This window comes from Saimiri boliviensis, chromosome 9 (assembly GCF_048565385.1).
Source record: "Saimiri boliviensis isolate mSaiBol1 chromosome 9, mSaiBol1.pri, whole genome shotgun sequence".
NCBI classification, from domain to species: domain Eukaryota; kingdom Metazoa; phylum Chordata; class Mammalia; order Primates; family Cebidae; genus Saimiri; species Saimiri boliviensis.
In genome coordinates, this window is record NC_133457.1 from 19,797,916 (window position 1) to 19,819,566 (window position 21,651).

At 38.3% G+C, this 21,651-nt stretch overlaps 2 protein-coding genes across 7 annotated transcripts in view; one reads left to right on the forward strand and one right to left on the reverse strand.

The window, feature by feature from the left end:
• KCNAB1 (potassium voltage-gated channel subfamily A regulatory beta subunit 1) overlaps nucleotides 1-2,959 on the forward strand; it is a 352,698-nt gene extending 349,739 nt beyond the window's left edge. For all 5 annotated transcript variants that reach the window (XM_074405544.1, XM_074405546.1, XM_003925001.4 and 2 more), the window contains one exon: nucleotides 1,148-2,959. In XM_074405544.1, the coding sequence (XP_074261645.1) occupies nucleotides 1,148-1,237 (90 nt within the window). In that variant the 3' untranslated portion in view covers nucleotides 1,238-2,959. The remainder of the gene's footprint in view (nucleotides 1-1,147) is intronic.
• A 3,635-nt stretch (nucleotides 2,960-6,594) lies between these two features.
• The window catches only part of SSR3 (signal sequence receptor subunit 3), a 270,342-nt gene continuing 255,285 nt past the window's right edge, over nucleotides 6,595-21,651 (reverse strand). For both annotated transcript variants that reach the window (XM_074405547.1, XM_003925004.4), the window contains 5 exons: nucleotides 19,816-20,199; nucleotides 18,531-18,657; nucleotides 13,173-13,271; nucleotides 8,259-8,390; nucleotides 6,595-7,203 (listed from right to left, as the gene is read on the reverse strand). In XM_074405547.1, the coding sequence (XP_074261648.1) occupies nucleotides 7,137-7,203; nucleotides 8,259-8,390; nucleotides 13,173-13,271; nucleotides 18,531-18,657; nucleotides 19,816-19,948 (558 nt within the window). In that variant the 5' untranslated portion in view covers nucleotides 19,949-20,199 and the 3' untranslated portion in view covers nucleotides 6,595-7,136. The remainder of the gene's footprint in view (nucleotides 7,204-8,258; nucleotides 8,391-13,172; nucleotides 13,272-18,530; nucleotides 18,658-19,815; nucleotides 20,200-21,651) is intronic.

Genomic DNA, 21,651 nt, shown 5'->3' on the forward strand with positions numbered 1-21,651 from the left:
GACTCACAAACACTCAGCTCCAGTATTCTTGCAACTACTAAGCTCCACAGCTGCACTTGCAGCTGCCGAGTCACTCCTAGGTGGATATTTGACAGGCACCTTAAAGCCAACACCTTCTACTCCCGACTTCTTATCCCCAAACTACTTCTCCTTTGGTTTCTAATCTCAATAGTCAACAATATTCTTCTAGTTACTCAGTTTTGAAACCACCATCATGCCTCAAAATGTCCTCAGGTCCACTTTCCTTTTCTGTTCCACTGCCCCTATCGTAGTAAAGGCCCTATTACCCGGCTTGGATTGTGATACATATCTAACAGCTGTGTCCCCTTTCAACCTCTTCCAAGTCATCCTTCAAACTACCTCCAGGTATCTGATTGGGTTACTCCTAGATCATTAGTCCTGACGGGTTCCCCACTGCCGAAAGTCCCAACTCCATAAAATGGTATTCAAGGCTTTCTACACTCTTTACCCAACTTCCATATCTTGTTCTTACCATCCCCACGCCCACATCAATCACTGTATATTATCACTCCAGTTCACTTTTCCATGCTATTCCATCTGCCTGGGATGCCTGTTAAACCCTGGCCATCTTTCACCAGGGTTCAGATCACCGGTCAGAATAAATCTCTCCTTAGTCTCTAGACCTGTGCTGTGCACTAGTCTAGTTCTAGCCACATGAGGCTACTGTGTGCGTGAAAGACAGTGAGTCCAAACAGAGATGTGCTTTAAGTGTAACATGTTCACAAGATGTGATTTAGTACCAAAAACAACTGTCAAGTATCTTATGTTCTATATTGATTACATGTTGAAATAATGTTTTGGACATACTAGAGTAAAACCCTGTTCATTTTACTTTTTAAGACATCCAATAGAAAATTAAAAATTACAAATGTGGCTTGCACTATATTTCTATTGGATAGAGCTGCTCTATATTTCTATGAGCCTTCACTTTTGCCTTTTGCCTTCATTTATGCAGTCAACCAACAAGGCCCCTGACTTCAAGGAGCTTATAGTGTTGGGTGGGGGAGACTTATAATCCAGCTGTGGTTTATGAACATATACGAATCTAGGTTACTTTGCTTAATCTAGAGCACAAAAAAAAGAATGCTCAGCACCCTGACCATATTCTTTGTACTTCTGCTCTCAGGTTCTCCCAAAGATGACATCACATGTGGTAAACGAGATTGATAACATATTGCGCAACAAGCCCTACAGCAAAAAGGACTATAGATCATAAGGCAATGCATGAATCACAGAAGCTGCATGGTTAAAATAGCGGCCTGTGCCCAGTTCAGAAAGGTGTTACTAACCAGTCTTTTGAATCACTTAGCAGCTTGCTGCTCAACCTCTAGTGACCCTCCCTGGATTCTCTGAGGTGTCTGCTGTTGCTACCACTGTGCACATCTGAAAACTCACAACCAGGAAAATCCATTCTATTTTCTTATCTTGGACTGGAGTCACCTATTCTTGCATTGCTCTATACACCTCACACTTACGCAATGGAAAGAATATGGGGCTGGGAGGTGATGTATTACCTTCAGGCATTTGGTAATTCAAAGAAGGCTGTACAGATATATTTTTTCAAAAGAACAAAATCAACAGATGCAATGTGAGTTGCATAAGAAACAGAGTAGACTATCTTCACTCAAATCCTTGCTTGGAAGAATAAGCAGAAACAATTTTATTTTTCCTATTTTCACATTCATATTAAGTTTTGTTCCATTTGTCGTACAACAAAACTAAAATTTCTAGGTATTTGCTTTATTACCTTTCAAATATTTACTGTTGCTTGGCCCCAAGAATGGCCTTGTACAACTTATCCAGAATGTCTATTAGGATTTTAATGTTATGTCCATTTACAAGTAGAGACAGTAGAAGGATGAACACCCCAATCTTTAGTGACATTACAGCTGATTTATAAGAGAGAGGGTAACACTGCTGTGGAAACTTAGCTTTGAAGAAAATGCAATGTATCTGCAATTAGGTGTTCACTTTTTACATTTTATTAAAACCTGCTTTATATTTTCAACTGCTTGTAGGCACAACTTCTGCAAGTTTAAATATCTGAGCTTTAAAAGTAAACATACACATACTCAGTTTTGAAGTAAACCTGTAAAATACCCAGAAAGGCAAATATTCACTGTTTAGCACTGGGATTTTACAATATAATGTTTGGTATTTTTGAGGCAATGTTAACATGAAAGTCAATCACTGGCTTTGTGAAAAACACAATCACTATTCAAAATATGCTGGGTAAATTAACTTGCCTAGTGCAAAGAAAAACATTAAAGAACTTCTAGTTCTATAATATTATATGCACTAAACTGTATGCATGAAAGTTCTCTGCATGGATTAATGGGGCTTACCCTTGTTACACTCAAAATCTGAGGTATACCTAGCCTCGCCAGTATTGGCTACTTACCCTCATTAATATCCTACTTGAGAAAAACTGTGAGAATATACTGTGTTGGTATCTGTAAAAAGAGCGAAAAACATGTGTTTTTTTTTTTTTTTTTTGAAGGGGGTGGTGTGGGGGTGGCCCTTTAACTCTATTTGGATATCTGAGGATGTACAAAATTCTAATTTCATTTTCTGATCAGCAAGTTTCCCATACAGAAGTCACTTTGAGGTTTATAGAAGAAATATAACAACATTCAAAAATGCTATTTTCTGTCATTATTTCTATATATGTATTTCATGGTTAAGTTCTAAATCTGAGAATGTTAGTGAGAGTTATCAAAAAAATTTTCTTTTTGATTACTAGTACCTGTATTCTAATAGAGTTTGAATTTTCTGCCCGAGTATCAGAATAATGCTGGAAACTGATGACTTCTTTCAGTTGTTCATTGTGTATTCAATCCAGTGAACTACTATATGTGTAAAGGAGCTGAGGTGCTAATGGGAAATGTGATTTATTTGCTTAGAGTAATAAAAGCATTTTGTGCATTCAATCTCACAACAGATTTTATCTGATCTTTCGTAAGGTGTATGTATATTTTCCACATATGTAAAACATACACATGTAAAATATATGTGGCCATAAAATAGGCAATAATCATCTAAATAAAAATTATATTGGCAGCTAAGCTGCAATGAATACTCAACAGAAACAGTAATGATCAAAAGTCTGAGAATTAAATTGCAATCCAAACATTTTCTATCAATGGAGATTACTGACGGTATCTCTCAATGGATTTTAGAACACCCTGCACTAAGGTTAAGGCTTCACAAATTCACTTTTTAAAACTTGCAAATCAAAACCAGATATAAACATTATGGCTTAGCTGCAGGAACAGCCAGTTTTTATATGCGAATCTGTCATAGTAAATATACTAGATAATGTATTTTACAGTTATGTCCTTAAAAAATTTTTCCATGCACTCTAATTTTCTTTTCTCCTCTGAAAAGAATTCCCTGACAGAGAATATACCATTCCAAAAGGTAACCTGGGTAGCAGCCATCCCTATATGGAAATCTCAGGCAACCTAGAAACCCTGTGTCTGGCTTCCCACTTTAAGAACTGTCACTTCATGAAGATAGTTCCAAAGTCATGAGGCAAACATCAGAGCTTGAAGGAACCTTAGCCATTTGTAAAGCCACCCCTCTTTGACAAATGAGCAAAGCAGGACAGGATAGATGAAAAAACTTGCCCAAACTCACACTGCTAGTGCAGAACCAGGCCTAGAACCGAAGTATTTTGTGTTCGGTGCTCCTTTAGATTTTTTTTTCTCCTTTTAAGCTTTAAAGTTTTATGCAGAAATTATGAGAATATTTAAGTTTAAAAACTTAATTATTAATCCAAACCTAGAAATCAAACAACAGGGAAAAGTCAGTGAAGAGATGTTTTGAAAATTAATGAAGACCAAGAAGAATCTCTATCTCCCTGAAAATCTAAACCAACCCACCAAAAGACCCTCCTAATCTTCCCTTAATTCCTCTGCTTGGGAGTCCAAGGAAGTGAGAGAGAATCCCTTAGAGCTCTAACAGCCAGATACATCTATAAACTGGTTTTCTCCATAAATGTACACATGTATGTATCCTTCCTTCCTGTCTCCAGAAGCATCAGTGACTGGCACACACACTGGAAACAAAGAGGGGAGGCAGAAAGGTGCAGCAGGTACATATTGGCAGAGGCCTGGTATCTGCCCTTTACTGTAACTGCTCTATGCTTTTCATTGCCTCGAAGATATTTGATCAGTAACTACAAAGATGTGCATTTACATGTGGGAGCTATTAAAATTATGGTTACATGTATACTTATGTAACAAACCTGCACCATCAGCACATGTATTCCCGAACTTAAATTAAAAAAAAAAAAAAGATGGTTAATGTGAAATAACGTAATAAAGATTATGTACTTCATCACAGAATTCTTATAAAATACAAATATTAAAAAGCGAAATTTAATCATAGTTACTAAACAAGACTTTTTACAAGAATTCAGTATAAATTCAACGTCTGTATTTCAGTTAACTTCAAATCTTGTTTCAAATTACCCTTTCCAAGTTTCAATAATATGCCAAATAGGACAACCAGTAAACTTTTATTAGTTAAGAATTTCAATCCAAGATTTTTATTAAGTTGTAAATGAAAGAACTAAAAATAGGTAAATGAAAATGTTTTAACACTTTAAAGTGCTACTTATGAGTATGAACAAAGGAATTTAATCACTCTGAATCCCAATTACAGATGAATCTTTTATTTCACGAGTGTTGGTTATGTGGTCTTTTTAAGACCAAAATTCTATAGCATGGTTTTACTATCTAAATCAGATTGAGTAGATCACCTCTCTGTGTGCCACACAGAACTTTTAAATGATGAGAGTAGTGGGGAAAAGGATCTGTAATTCCTGACAGTAAAGTACTTGTACAGTAGATCCTTAACAAAAACTACTGAACTGCGAGTATAGGCCTTATAACCTTATGCACAGAAATTCATCTAATAATATAGAAAATTGGAAAATATCAGATTTAAAAACAGCATGCTGTAAGAAAAATTCAGGACAGAAAACAAATTTTGCTCACTTCTTTTCCTACAAATGTTCAGTTTATTAATTCAAGAGAAACTATATTAGGAATATTAGGTTGAAACCCGTACTTCACCACCTCATCTAAGCTATACTGTATTATACCAAGAATGGTGTTGATTTTTTCCCCATCTATACAGGCACTGCCATCTAGAGGCAAGTTATCCCCAGCAATTTTAAAAGATACTGGCCCAACTCTGCTAACAAATGGTATACACTGATGTCAAATAAGCAAATGCATTTATTCAATGCATAGATTCCATGCCACCACTCAAACTATGGTCTGGCTTTGTTTTTTTTTTTTTTTAAAGAAAAGCTTTTTTTGTTTGGTTGTTTTTTGTGAGATGGAGTCTCGCCCTTGTCACCCAGGCTGGAGTGCAGTGGTGCAATCTCTATTCACTGCAACCTCCGCCTTCCAGGTTCAAGTAGTTCTCCTGCCTCAGCCTCACAAGTAGTGAGATTACAGGCGCATGCCACCATGCCCGGCTAATTTTTGGATTTTTAGTAGAGACAGGGTTTCACCATGTTGGCCAGGAGTTCAAGAAAAATTTCTTTAAAAAATAATAAACCTCTTAAGTGTTACCCTAAGTGTACCTTAGAGTAACTCTGACTTCTGTAATCACTCCACATTACCCAGTGATGGCACCTACATAATAATGCACCAAAGAAAAGTAAAGAATTGCCAACTTCTAGAAGCAATGATGAAATAGAATTCTCACCTGCAGAAAATGATGATTTGGGTCGCTAAGCAAGTGTATTCCTGCCCGTTTTCCTTCCAAGTTCTTGGATGCAGCCCAATACGTCCAATAGCACGGAAGTAGAAGTTAAACTCCTGATGAATAACTTACAAAATTCTAAAGAAAACTAGTAACATTTATGAAATTCATGTTAAATTTAGAATAGAACACTAAGGATTAGGACTATATTTTCTTTGAGATGCTACTTGTGGGAAATTACTGAACTGCTATCACCTGTGATTTCACATGTTTTTAGGTGATTTTGTTAAAGAGCTTCTCAAACTTTTTCAAGCCATGGCACACACAAGAATGATACCTGTACAAACACAGGTTAAAAAAAAAAATGCAAGAGATTGCTCTTAGCTGGACCCTCAAGGGCTGAAGAGATAAATATTTTGTTCACAGTCAATGGAAACCTGTAAACTAAAGAGTCAAATGTATCAAAGTCCTCATGGAAAAATGCTGACAAGCACTAAAATCACTGTAAATTCCTTGGAGAGTTGTTAGAACTGCAGAAGTTCAGAAAAATTACTTTGGTCTTTTACATGTCAATATTCAGGAAAAAGGTGCTCTCTCTTACTTAACATTCCTTCAGGGTGTGAGACCCTGGTCGAAGAAAACAATGACTCCTGTGTCTTAACAGGTCAAACCCACATGTCAGGGTCAAGTTGACCTCTCTTGCCACTCAGGGCCAAAGCCATACAGCAGAACAGTGTGTTCTTTAACCCTGTAGGACAACTCTCATATGCCTGGGCACACTATTTTTAGGTTACTAACTTGGCTGCCCTTCTTCTTAAAAAAAAAAAAAAAACACACACACACACACAGAACTTTTCCAAAAGTTTCTCTTCCTCAAGTTGGAGAAATCATGTTTTTTAATTTTGTTATTTCAAATCACAAATTCAAACACTTGTAAACATTAAGCTTCTGTTCCATTCCCTGGGAAGAGGATTTATTCTGATATTTATGGTTCAAAAAAAGTTGTAATATTGTGCTTGGAACACAGAGAACCAGTTATTAACTTCCTGCTACTATTATATAATAAATAATAACAGCTCAGCCCAGGTTACTGTGACCTCTGACAGATCAAGGAAACAAGTTATTTTCTCCTCTTGTGATTACAGCACATTGCAAGACATTTTATTCCTTTTAATAAACATCCTAGTACTCTGAGTTTCCCTTTCAATTCATTTAATTTCAACAATCTGTCAAAAACAGCCAATAAACAAACACTGAATTACATTCTGCTGGGTTTTTTAAAGGCTCTAGACTGTAAAAACATCTTGTGTGTCTCCCATCCTGACCACCCTGCTACTTTTCCATATACCACAGGCCACCCATAGACACAAAGCCAGGGGCCAAGCAGACATGGTCTACTTGGAGCCAGTAGACAGGAGGGCGATGAGTCCTGATGAAGCACTTATGGACAAAATGTAGTTCCTGTAAGAATTTAATGTTATGGAAAAGTTAATAACACCAAATTAGTTTTTCAACAAAATAAAAAGAGCCCATCTCTTTGGAATATACTGCTTCCTTCCTAACACTTGGTATAATCATGATGATGTGCAGCCCATTGTCTGCAAACACAACTTGCAAGACAGAAGACCATAAAAAATGGAAAACATTCACAGGAAATATGTTCCAATTTAAAAAAAAAAAAAAAAAAAAACACTTAAAGACAGAAACCTAGAACACATGATCACAAAGAATACATCTGAATTCCATTTAACCTTCATGAAAAGAGCTGATCAAGGAATATGAGGAGAAAAGAAGGATTTATTTTTTCCCTAAAGAGCAATGGAAAAATAAGTCTTTCCTGTGAATCAGTGTTTTGCTGCAGTTGGCTTGCAACGGCAAGGAGGTTCTAAAACTTCGAACCTACTCCCAGTCTCAGAACTGCACAATTTTCAGCAAACCACTCCAGCATTCCCAGAAGGTACACATTGGAGGGTATCTGATATTTTATTACATCATAATCACCAATTGTTAAAATGTTGGCTGCACATTCCTGGATAACACCTTTAATAAATTAATAAAAGAAGACTGATTCTTGCCCAAAAGCTCAATTTAAGAGCAGCTTGAAACACTATTAAGATACACTGGAATGAACCTATTTAACTGCACTGGCCATCCACCCAACCTCCAAAGCCCAAAAATAACAGCAGACACGGGCTTATTATTTCAGAAGCTATCAAAAATGACAAGTTTGCTTTGGCTCTTAAGAGCTTTTCTTAAGTAAGTGAGGACACTTGATCCCATAAGACTGCTTTGTAATACTTTATCATAAAGTCATAATTCATAAACCTAAAAGAATCTTAAATTAACCCAAAAGCTGTTATTTTAAATGTCCAGAAAGTTACCTAAAGTCAGCACTATTTAATGGACTGACTCCCAGGGCAGTTTTTCTTTCCACTAAAATATTCAGCCAAGTCAAAAGCAAAACGAACTACTGTTTCTAGACCTCTAAAAAAGATAATCAACCTTTAAAAGGATACACTGTGGGGTTGAAGTTCTTCAATATGAAAAAGGAAGCAACAATGACCAAGACCAGGAACAGAGTGTTGTTATAGAAGATGGAAAATGTTGTAGCTTCATAATCAGCAACTTCATTCTTCTTCCACAGGATTCTAGAGACACAGAAACAAGACAAACGAGTTTATAAATATGATACAAAAACTTTAAGTACTGTATGGCTCTAGTTCATTTTAAAACAAGTTTTTTTCTTGAGTGTTCTAGGGTAAGAATATGTTTGTAATATTAAGTTTAGTCAGAACTGTCCCCTTTCTTCAACTAAAAAAAAAAAATCTCACTCTATGATAGCAAAGAAAACATCGTGCTGGTTACGTTACCGTTTTTCTCAGGCAACCAGGCTTATGGAGGAAGGGACTCATTAATGGCACTGGCACAGTTTCATCGGCAGCTAAATCAAATATCTTCCTCTTGGCCCTCATCTAAAACTCAGACTCCATTATTAGCGGCCTGTGGAGCTTCCTTAGCTCTACTCTAGGCTTGAGGCTTTCTACAGCCTATGGATTTCAGACTTCAATGTCACACCTTCAGAAGATAATCGCAATGACAAAAATTAGCTGTGGCCTCACAAACAGAGGCTATTGTTAGCTATTTTTATTAATTCAAACAAAGAAAGCACTTAGTCATTAGGAGGATTTTTTTAATACCTGTAAAATCATTTTACTTTTTACTCTATTTTTCTAGTCCTGATAGTTTATCTTCTTGATTTACTAGTATTTCATCAATCTTTTCTTTTACCCCTTCACACAGGCAAAAGAAAGCTATAGGATGCCTGTGAATAAGGGAGCCTTTATTCCTCCTGGTTAATTAACTTTGTAAAGCAGTTTTTAAAAGGGTAGGTTGTGACCCATTAGTGGGATATGAACTCAGCTGAGTGGATCGAATGCCCACAGAAATTCAGTGGGTTGAGATCAGCATTTTAAAAAAATGAAATAGGAAAGAACAGAAAAACATCAGCAGCTCATCACACACAGTAGGGTAATTACTGTTTTGTGAAATACATGCATGTGTCCATGTGTGAGTTTATTTGGTCAAAAGGTAAAATATATATTTTTTACTGTAGAGGTCACTGTCAAAAAGGTTGAAGGTCACTACTCTAGACACTTTGTCTCCCCAAGAGATGAAACTACTCTGGAGCCAGATTACACACCTCCTTAATCCTAAGGACAGCACTTTAAGTAAAGTCATTGGTAACTGACACATTTTATTCACCAAGTGTACTAATCCAAAGACAACAGGTTTGGCTGTAAAGGAGCTAAATGAAGGCTAATTAACACCTTATGCTCAGCATAAGAAATCTGTAGTCTCTAACACATGTCATATTTCCTCGATTCCACAGACATTATCAACTTAATAACTCTTCCATTTACTGTAAGTTTGGAGGAGGGGAAGGACATTACATGAAGTGCAGCCATCACCTATAAAACACCTTCTAATTTCAGAGAATTTTAAATCTAAATTTTTTAAAAACATGAGTTTGAGTTACAGGAAACATATCATTCTAACACTGATGAATGAGACCAGCTGAGTTAGATGCATAGTCTCAACATGGTTTAATACTGGAACGAACACTCAGGACAAATGCCTCCATTTTTAAGACTCCGGCATGAGACCCAGGTTGCTTAAGTAGGTTATTAGCCTGCCTTTACTCTAGATAGTAAAATTTTCTCACTTGCATCACAGTACTTCTCCCTAACTTCTTTTCTGTCAAGCCCTAAATAAGAAGTGTTATGGTTTGGCTCTGTGTCCCCACCCAAACCTCATCTTGAATTGTAATCTCCACATGTTGAGGGAGGGACCTGTTGGGAGGTGACTGGATCATGGGTGCAGTTTCCCCCATACCATTCTCGTGACAGTGAGGGAGTTCTCACGAGATCTGATGGTTTAAAAATGGTAGTTCCCCCAGGCTCACTTGCTCTCCTGGCATCTTGTGTAGAAGGCACTCGCTTTTCCTTCACCTTCTACCATGACTGTAAGTTTCTTGAGGCCTCCCCAGCCGTAAAGAACTGTAAGTCGATTAAACCTCTTTTCTTTATAAATTACCCAGTCTTCGGTAGTATCTTTATAGCACTGTGAAAACAGACTCATACAAGAACCATTTTCAAAAAAGTTTTAATTAGGCCAGGCGCGGTGGCTCATGCCTGTAATCTCAGCACTTTGGGAGGCCGGGGGGAAGGCAGATCACAAGGTCAAGAGATGGAGACCATCCTGGCCAACAGGGTGAAATCCTGCCTCTACTAAAAATACAAAAATTAGCTGGGTATGATGTCATGTGTCTGTAGTCCCAGCTACTCAGGAGGCTGAGGCAGGAGAATCACTTGAACCCAGGAGGCAGAGGTTGCAGTGAGCCCAGATCGTGCCACTGCACTCCAGCCTGGGCAACAAAGCGAGACTTCATCTCAAAAAAAAAAAAAAAAAAAAAAGTTTTAATGAATGAAGTGGCCCAATCCTTTAGATTACCCTAGTTCCCAATATGACCACATGTTAGTGACATCAGTGTATAAAGTCAGGACGGCCTGATAGCCTTTAGAACTTTTTCCAAGACCACCCATATCCTGTTTTTTTTGTTGTTGTTTTTGTTTTAAATTTAGAACCCCCAAATGCCCTCAATGCCAATGGTTCTGCCTATTAGAAGACATTTTCTTCCTAGTAGGAAACCTGGTTTGGGAGAGCACTTCCCAATATCCCAAGGATGTTTTCAGGAAGAGCTTCCTACAAGAGAAAAGTTGAGACCAAGCAACTGTTACAATCAAATAATGTTAAATGACAGATCACCTGTAAATCAAGGAGAAACCACCTCGTACGTTGGAAGGAATGTTAAAGAATCTCACATTCTCCTCTGCTTATTTCCATCCCTGGATAAATGGATATTTTAAAGTACTTTTAAAGTGGCAAGGAGTATACAGAGCTTTGAGAGATACAGATCTAAGCAAAGAAACACTGATAAGCCTTCTCCTTACATCAAATCTCCTGGAATTCTTTCAGAGAGAAAAAACTAGATCTTAATGAGAAGCTCTGGTCCCAGTTATCAAGGTCAATCAATACGGTACAAACTGTATCCAGTATGGCTTTTATGATGGAAATAAAACAGCCAAATTTCTACCAATGAAAAGAAATAAATTTTATAATGTTCTGACATTCTGCATTTTCTATGTATCTATGAAAGCTCCACCTCATCCCACTATGAAATACCTAATCCAGCAAATGGCAAAGTTTTCATTCCCAATTTCAACTGATTCACTAGTGACTACCTGAATGCTAAACTGAGAAAGATTCTAAGCCATAACCCAAGATTAAGAACAAGTGCCGACCAAATCTGTCCAAGACTGAAGTAGGCAGAGGAAACCCATTTACTATCCCTGACAAAATTAGTCACCGAAAACCTTTAAAAGCTGTAATGAACATTTAGAAATTTAGGTAACTATGCATACTCTAGTTTAAGAAATACCATTTTAATGAAAGATTCAACAAAAGTTTTTTCTAAAAAAGTGATCTAGATTCTCTAACCTTGAACCCTACGCAAAAAAAAATATGCAATTGGAAAGCTATGCAGCCCAACCTGATTAAAGTTGCTCCATGCAAAAAGGCCTCCATTGTCATAATACTGTGCCTTCAGTTTTATAAAGGAGCCATAGGAGATAATCATTTTAATAATGTTTTGGTGCCTTTCCAAAACCACTATAGAAGACATTGTTCATTAAGTTACTCAGTGTCCCTTAAATAAGGATCCACTTGATAAAGTCTTTCCAAGATTCGGTGCCAGGAAAGTTTCTTTTCGGAAGGACTTGCATGCTGCTTCTCGTCAGACAATGAAAGCTATGTGACCTCAGATGCTTCCCCTGACACTTGGAAACTCACAACTAAGTTCAGTGCTCAAATGCTGTAACTAACTCTAAGGTCCTTGTTCATCCACCTTTTTCTCCCTTTTAAGTGGTTTCTGGTCTTTTAAAATTGTGTTACTTGTTTTATATGCACTTTAAGAAAACCCTATTAAATACAGAAAATATTCGCGCTTTAACACTACAAGTTCACACAAAGTCTTTCTGGAGCAAAGTGGGGTAAAAATTGTGTTCCAACAAAGCATCTTCTTGATACTAAAACTAAAGATTCAGGAAAACAAGTGGACTCATGACTATTAAACTATGTGGCAACACTTTATCCCAAGTTTACTTAGGACTTCCTCTACTCAGATGGTAAGACTGTCCAATAAGCCTTCTAAGAGCAGGTGGCAGAAAAAATTGGGAGCAGGGGCTAACAAATGCGGCACAAAACTGGGCAATAGGAGACAAACCCAATTATTTTCTTTTTCCCAATCAATGCAGATAACTAATTACTAGATATCCCTCCAGAAGCTCAGGAACAGAAACACTACCACATAGACATGCTAACACATAAATCTTTCAGACCCAGAGGGGTTAGGTGATATGTTCAAGGTTGCACACCTATTAACAGGCAAAGCCTGCTCTGTAGAAAGCTCTGTTGCCTCCTCAATTTCAGCAGAACATTTACAAGTACAAGCTCTCAAGTCAGACTGCCTGTGTTCTTAATCATGGATCTACCATGAACTAATTCAGGACCTTGGGCAACTTACCCAAGCTTTCTGTACCATTGTTTCTTCAGGTATAAAAAGGAAATAAAAACAGTACCTACTGTGCAGGGCTCTTTAGAGAAATAAATCAAATATTGTATAGTACTGAGTAAAGTATCTGGTTGCAATAAAAACTCTAAAAGTCAGCTATTACTATTTCCATTACTACTACTTCTACAATTCCAAAATTTACAGCAAACAATTCCAAATTCCACATTCTTTAAGCAAAAATAAAAAAATTTTCTTCAAAGTACCCCTTTTATGATGACCATACTTTAAATAGGAGTCAAACCTTTCATCTTTCTCCTTCCGAGACATCTTTCTATTATCAGCTTCAGAAAGTTTTCGAGTCACTTCTTTGGAAACAGCATCCTCCCTCTTCTGTGCTACTCTGGAAGGACAAGAAAAGAGTAAAAAGTTTCCATATGTTACAGAGGTGAACATCACACTCTCTCAGAAACACTCTGTACTCATATGTATTGGCAACTGAATATTTCACATTTCAAGAAAAGAAGCTGAACAGAAAGTTCCAAGTTTATTATACTGCACTAGCCAAAAAAGAAGTTCAAGAAACATCCAAGATGTGGTTTATTAGTGACGTGTTTTGATTTCTGCTTAAAAAGAAGAATTTTCCAAAGTTTAGGATTTGATGTGGATATTACAGTCAAATGCTATTAGCACAATTCAGTAAAGAAACATTTTAACTAATAAATAAATTTCATAAGGCATTAGCAAATGATGTATTATTTCAATTCCAAGTAAATAACAGGAGGGAAAACTAGTCTTAAACAAAGAGGAAATAATAGCTGTAATATCTTAATTATTTTAACTTAATTATTTAAAGTAATTATTTTAACTTTATTCCAAATAACAATTTAAGCTGGGTATGACAGACAGAAAGCCCCAGGTCATTAAAGGCAAGTTTTCAATCTTTCTTCAACTACAAGGGTATGTGAGATATAAGTTAAGCATAAATTACAGCTGATTTTACCAATGTCTCCATCTTTAGCTCTCTCACTCAAGAACTGAGTTAGAATTGACATTGTTATTAGTAAAAGGAAAACATTTAATCAGCTTCAACTAATATTTTTTAAAAGGTTTACAAAGTTACTTTTTAAACTTTGTTACCCCACACAAGTTGTTAACTGTAAAGAGGGAAAAAGCGTTCTAAAAGATAACAAAAAAACCACTAAGGGGAAATCGATTCTGAAACCTGGAGAAAAAGGCTGCTAAGGGGGCAGACAGCTTTCTTTTATGAGATACTTTAGGGCATTAAAATGAACTTTTTACTCCAAAGATCCAACTTCATTTGATTCATTTTACTATGCAAAAACTATCTTTTCATATGCATCCTGCATTTCTGAGACACTCAGCTCCAAAGGCAAAGATTCTTCTCTCTGAACCTTTTTAGCAGACCAGGCACAAATATGTTTCTTCATGAGAAAAGATTATGAGAACAGGAAAAATAAGAAAAATTAAAAATAAAATAAATAAATGTGTTTCTTGAACTTAACATCAGACCTTTTTTTTTTTTTTTTCTACAAAAGACCAACTGAAAAGAAATGGGACAGTTTATGGCAGAAACCTTTCTTAGCTCAATATAAAAAATATAAACATACACTCCAAATATCATGGTGTTAGGACACAGTAATAAACTACTGCAGTTTCAAAAGAGTTGGGTTGTCACTATGCATCTTTAGGACGAATAGTAAGCCAATTGTCCACATGACAAAGCCTCAAGAAGACATTAAACCAAATAACTAAGCAATTTCTCATCTAGGTCTAGAATTTTATCCTTATCTACCAGGGGCATAACAACCACAATGCAGGTTTACTGCAACTCAAGAGGAGGAAGCTCTCCCCTCTGTCTTAGGGCTCTCAGAAAATAAACGTCACTCAGTGCTGAATGCTCTAAAATAAAATAGAGGTCATGCTAGTGACCTAGCATTTAGTCAACTGAGATAACTCATAAAATTGATTGTATTTTTCTTCCTTTACTCTTTCACATCAGTATGTCACAATACTTCCAGAATTAAAAATAAAATAAAAATAAAAGACACTAATTTATTTTCTTTCTTTCTTTTTTTTTTGAAATGGAGTCTTGCTCTTGTCACCCAGGCTGGAGTGCAATGGCATGATCTTGGCTCACTGCAACCTTGCCTCCTGGGTTCAAGCGATTCTCCTGCCGCAGCCTCCAGAGTAGCTGGGATTACAGATGCCCACCACCACACCTGGCTAATTTCTGTATTTTTAGTAGAGATGGGTTTCGCTATGTTGGCCAGGCTGGTCTTGAACTCCTGACTTCGTGATCTGCCCACTTTAGCCTCCCAAAGTGCTGGGATTATAGGCGTGAGCCACCTTGCCCGGCCGACACCATCTCATTTGTTAAAATAAAAACATCTTTGGGGCCGGGCGTGGTGGCTCAAGCCTGTAATCCCGGCACTTTGGGAGGCTGAGGCGGGTGGATCACAAGGTCAAGAGATCAAGACCACCCTGGTCAACATGGTGAAACCTCGTCTCTACTAAAAATACAAAAAATTAGCTGGGCATGGTAGCATGTGCCTGTAATCCCAGCTACTCAGGAGGCCAAGACAGGAGAATTGCCCGAACCCAGGAGGCGGAGGTTGTGGTGAGCCGAGATTGTGCCATTGCACTCCAGCCTGGGTAACAAGAGCGAAGAGCGAAACTCCATCTCAATAAAAAAAAAAAAAAAAAACTTTGCAAATATTGTTTAAATTATCCTACCTTAAATAAAAACAAAAATACTTTCTAAGGGCTCTCTTAACCCCAACTTCTTCAAATAAACATTTATCATGTGCCAGACACTATATGCTTAACATGTCACATGTATGTTCATACTGAATCCTTACCACCCTCTGAGGTTCCACTAGCATCCCCAACTAATCGCTGAGAAATTTGAAGTCTACACAGGTAAAATTATGCCCAAAGCCATACAGTTAAGAGTGGCAGAGCTGGCACTGGAATCCAGACTGTCAACTCTGAAGACATCTTCCCTCTGCTGCCAACATCTACCCACATTCATCATCTTGCTGGATTTTTGAATCTTAACCATCCTGCAAATCTGTAAGAGTTTCAAAGTCAGTAGCATATTTAATATAAAGCCAAAACTATGACTAAAAAACCTCTACTCTGAGTCTATTAAGGCGGTAAGTCATTGAAATTTTACTGAACTAAATGTATATTAACGGTTTTAAGGGGTATAAAATAAAATGTGGCGAGTATCTTCAAGAAGCCTAAAGTAGAAATGAGAAGGTAAAAAGAACATGACTTTCATTCTAAGGAAATTAATGAAAAAAATGCTATGAAGAATAAGTAAAAAATGACAAGTCTCAAAGAGACTGTGTTCCAAGAGTATTACAAAGGATGGTTCATAGAAGATGCCCACTTCTAAGGGCTTCCTGATGCACAGATGGCCATGTCTCACAAGAAACAGTCCCATACAGTGGAGGCCCAGATGAGCTGAATCCTGGAATGGCAGCTGGTAGAGGGGCTGCCAAGCAGAAAGGTAACAAAGATAACCAGCTTCTCTGCTGGCCCGTCAGAACTGCAGCCACGAAATCTGAGCTCCTTTGTGTGCAGAACAGTAGAGAGAAAACTGCTAAGGCCACTTCAGCCACTGAGGCCATTTTGGGCCATTTCTTAAAATAAATCCCTGTTAACTGAGATCATCTCAACATGTTTCTATTCTTCATTCCCCAAAAAAGTCTAACACAGGGACAACATAGCAACGGAATGATCAAAGTCAGGAAGAATTTCTCTGGAAAAGATTCCTAGTCTTGAAATAAAACACAGGTTAAGAATGGTAAGGAAGCAAGTTAAACCTAAACAGGGGAAGGTACAAGACACATTCAAAGGATGACGTGAGGGCTGGGTTAGAAGGTTTAAAGCCTAATTCTGAAAGATGCAGCTAGACTCATAGGAAGGATGCAGATGATCTGCATTCCAAGAGTCTAGAAGAATTTGGCTTTAATACATTAAAAAAAAAAAAAAAAAAAAAAAAAAGGCATGGCTGGGCATGGTAGCTCATGCCTTTCATCCTAGTACTTTGGGAGACCGAGGTAGACAGATCACTTGAGCCCAGGAGTTCAAGACCAGCCTGGGCAAGATAGCAAAACCCCATCTTTACAAAATATACAAAAATTAGCCAGGCATGGTAGTGCATGCCTGTAGTCCAGCTACTTGGAAGGCTGATGTGGGAAGATCGCTTGAGCTCAGGAGGCAGAAGTTGCAGTAAGCCAAGACTGGGCCACTACACCCTAGCCTGGGCAAGAGCGAGACTGTCTTAAAAAAAAGGCCATGATGAGTTGTTATGAAACTGATATGATAAAAATGACGTCACGTAAGGAGAAATACATACTCTTCATTCAATAAAAACAAGGAAAATTGGATGCTGTAAGGATTACAAAGGGTAATGTGCTTTATAAAGTGCATGGCAGGGTGGGCCCTAAACTTGTTTTAAGAGACCAGATGAAAACTGTTACAGAAATACAAGTAAAAACAGAGTCCAAACTAGAGTAAGAACTATGGATGAAAAGATAATGCACATACAAAGTATGCTCGCATTTCAAATGTCAGTGAAATTCCAATTGCCTTTAAGAAATTACTTTCAAAGCAATATCACACCTAGATAGCCTCACCAAGGAAGGAGGGAAATAATCCTGTTATCTGTACTCAAATATTACAGTGTGCATGAAAGCAACTTCAAAGGGCATCAGTTAAACAATAATTTATACCTACTTCCAGTGAGACAATGCAGACCATGACACTGAGAGATAATGTCACCATCTTTCCTAAAGTCCAGATGCTTCTTCAGTTTAACCTCTATGAAAATAGAGTACTTCATTGCTTATAATTGATATATAAATTTATTGCGGTGAGGCTTGAGTTTTCGTCTCTAAAAGCTGTATTTTATAATACATGTAATCTTAAAATGGAATACATTAATCCTTTACATATGATAATCCTTTACACTTGTATGAAAAAAATGTAATTAGCATTGAAAATGAGTGTAACAAATAAAGTAACAAAATAAAAAAGACCAGTCTGGACAACATGGAGAAACCCTGTCTCTACAAAAAAATACAAAAAAAATAAGCTGGGCATGGTGGCCTGCATCTGTAGTCCCAGCTACTTGGGAGGCTGAGGTGGAAGGATCACTTGAGCCTGGAGAGGGTGAGGCTGCAGTGAGCCATGATCATGCCACTGCACTGCAGCCTGGGCAACAGAGCCAGACCTTGTCTCAAAAAATAATAACAAAAAGATAATTTCTTTAACTTCCAAAAATAGTATGTGAAGAACCCATAACAATTCTCTCCAGAAATAATTCCATTTAGTTTCTGAAATATTAATTTGCTTGGTGGGTTTGTTACTCTGACGAACCTCATATTAAGGCCAGTGCTTAAGCGTTCTAATTCCACCCTCAAAATCTACTTTGGTAGTCGTGTCAGACTGATCATTGTCTCCAATTTAGTTAATAATCCTTCCTTGTATCAATGTTCCTTTCCCCCAATATACATGTTAATACATATATATCTCAAATTAATGCTTATCTAACATACACAAATGGTTATTAAAAAGACATACAAAAATACAACATGTAGTAAGTACTTCACTTGAAAAACATACTTACTTGTGCTTGAGAACAAATTTCACATTCTTGTATGCAAAGGCTACCAAATATGTGCTTACTAGGGTCATCACACTATACAAAACAGCAGACTGAATAAGATCCATATGCCATATTCTCCAGTATAACCCTGAATTAAAATAAAGTGGGGAAAGTACAAAAAGAAACAAAAAATTACAACCCCATAACAAAAGCCTGCGAAATTAATTATAGCTAAGCCTGGTAAAATACCAGGTTATTAGTTATGCAATCCACTACAGTATCTGAGGATCTTCAGAAGAGAGAGAACCACTAACAGTTACCGTCTCAAGCTTTCTAGTTCAGAACACTTGAAAAACATCACCTTCCTATTACCAGTCCAGATGAAATTTCTGCTTCTAAAATGAGAACAAACTCTGGCTCAACGTAATCACAGGTCAGACTTCAAGTCAGGGTACTGGCATGCTAAATACAGGCCATTCCAAAACACCACATGCAGTAGCAACCCACAGTTTCCTTGCTGACGTGGCAGTTATCAGAACTCCAAGCAGTGCTCTGGTCAGATGACTGAGCCATAAGGCTTCACATCACGTTAACTGCACACTGGGTTTTATAAGGACAAAAAAGATAAATACATTTGGTTTTAAATGCCCAGCAACACTGCAGCAAGAGCCAGGAGTTCTAGAACCCTGAGCTCTGCTAACCTTGTCCAAGTCTGAAGTTTCCCAACCAAGTGAGAATTCTAGAATGGGACCTGCAGGATTATTAAAAAGTCTAAACAAGGTAGATCGCTAACCCCTGGCACTTCAACCTCTCTCTTTTTGCAAACCAGGGAAATTATGCAGTGGTGTGAAGTAGCTCACATAAAGACACTTCTAATTCACTGGGTTGCTTCAGGGGTCTCTCACCTAATTCATTAATTTATCCAAAATGAGAATATTAATTGAAAATTTCGTAAAGGCAAGCAACAGTTGTATGGAAAAGGGCAGCAGGCAGTATACTTGAGTGTGTGCGTTTAAATACAGACTCGGGGCCGCCACTCCAGAAGTAGTTAATCACCATCTCCGGGGGTGGAGCTCGGGGAACGTGCTTGTTAACAAGCGACCTCCCCGAGTGCTGCACAGGACAATCCCAGGCGACAACACCGAGGCCCAAAGAGGCTCCGTGCCTCCCTGAACTCAGGGGAGCTGGAGGGATCGTCTACCCCCGGTCGGCACCCGCGCCTTGTCTGCTTGCCCGGTCCTGCCACGTCCGCGCCCAGTCCGACCCGCCCGCGGCCTCCCTAGCCCGCCTAGCTCCCAGCACTCACAGATAGGGATGGCAGACACGATGAACGCGTTCCCGAAGAACAGCGCGGAGGACTTGGCCGAAAGGTTGCGGCTGAAATCCTGCAGAAGCAGGTCCTCCTCCGACTGCTGTTTGGAACTGCCTTTGGGAGCCATGGCGGAGCGGGAGACTACAACAGGGAAGGCAGAGCCTGCCGCCAAGCCGGGCAAAGGGCCCTGGTTCCGCCCCTGCGGCCGTCGTATCCGCTAACGACCCGTAAGCGCGGCGAGCGGAGGCGGGACCCGGCTCCGCGGAGAGCAAGCTTCCCCAGGATTGGCCAGCCTGGCGCCGCTAGATTGGCTTCCGGGCGTGATTGGGCGAGCGGGCCAGACTTCCGGTTTCCTGAAAAGCCGTGTGACCCGTCCTCCTGCAGGAGAGAGAAGGGATTTGTAGTTTAGCGGGTGCTTTAAAAAAAAAATTAACAAAACTTTATTAGTGAACTTCACAGCCGCTGACAGACTCATGAGTTCTGAGTTCTTCAGCATTCCAAAATTAAAAAGACTTCTGGCCCCATGCCATTAGTGCCATCTGTACATACCCAGAACTGGAGGCACTGAAGGAGAAAGAAAAGTATAGCTAACTCATGTAAAATCCCTTCTCCTTTACACATACTTTATTTCATTAAATACCCTCAAGAATCTTATGACATGCACATCATTACTGCCATTGCAAATGAAGAGCCTGAGGGTGGTAGACCTGTGGCGTAGGTCTCCAAGGTGTGGGTTCTTTTCACTAAACAATAGGCCACCTCTGTAGGAAGAAGAAAATGCTACACTTGCTTTTAAGAAACTCGATCTCATTGATGAAGGCAATATTTAATATATGTCTGCTACATTTACAAGTTACTATTTTATTTTATTTCAACTAAACCTATAGAGTTATGTGGCTTCCAAAGTCAGGCTAAATAAAACATAATACTAAGAACAGGTTGGCTAGGCAGAATTTCTCGAAAGCTCAAAAAGATTATGCCTACTAAAACAGCAAGAGGACATTTTTAACTCAACAAATTATCACTTTTTCTTAAAAAAAAAAAAAAATTCAACCACACCACTCTCAGCAAATGCTGCTTTTCATTACTGAGAACATTCCAGTGCATTAGGCACAATTTCCTCAACCTCCAGCCTCTTTATCAACAGTTTCATAGGTATCTTTCTTCCTCGCAGTATCCAAATTGTAATCGACCTCCACAGCTTCCTATTACTAGTTCTAATTGAGCTTTGTCTTCAATCTTTTCCAATCTATTCTCTATACAGTTACCAGAAGAAGTTTTCCTGAAATACAAATCCTTCCATTATCTACTGCAAGTATTCCCTGATGGCAGAAGTTTTCACTAATTCACTACAAAATGAAAAAGAAAAATGACCATCTGGTGAATTTTTCAGAAAATCAAATGTATTCATTAAAAAATTTCTGGGTTTGGCCGGGCGCGGTGGCTCAAGCCTGTAATCCCAGCACTTTGGGAGGCCGAGGCGGGTGGATCACGAGGTCGAGAGATCGAGACCATCCTGGTCAACATGGTGAAACCCCGTCTCTACTAAAAATACAAAAAAACTAGCTGGGTGTGGTGGCGCGTGCCTGTAATCCCAGCTACTCAGGAGGCTGAGGCAGGAGAATCGCCTGAACCCAGGAGGCGGAGGTTGCGGTGAGCCGAGATCGCGCCATTGCACTCCAGCCTGGGTAACAAGAGTGAAACTCCGACTCAAAAAAAAAAAAAAAAAAAAAAAAAAAAATTTCTGGGTTTATGTCTTTTTTACATTAAAAGTATTCTTTATTTTATTTCATGATAGTGATAGAAAAAGAAATTCTTATTTTCTCTTAC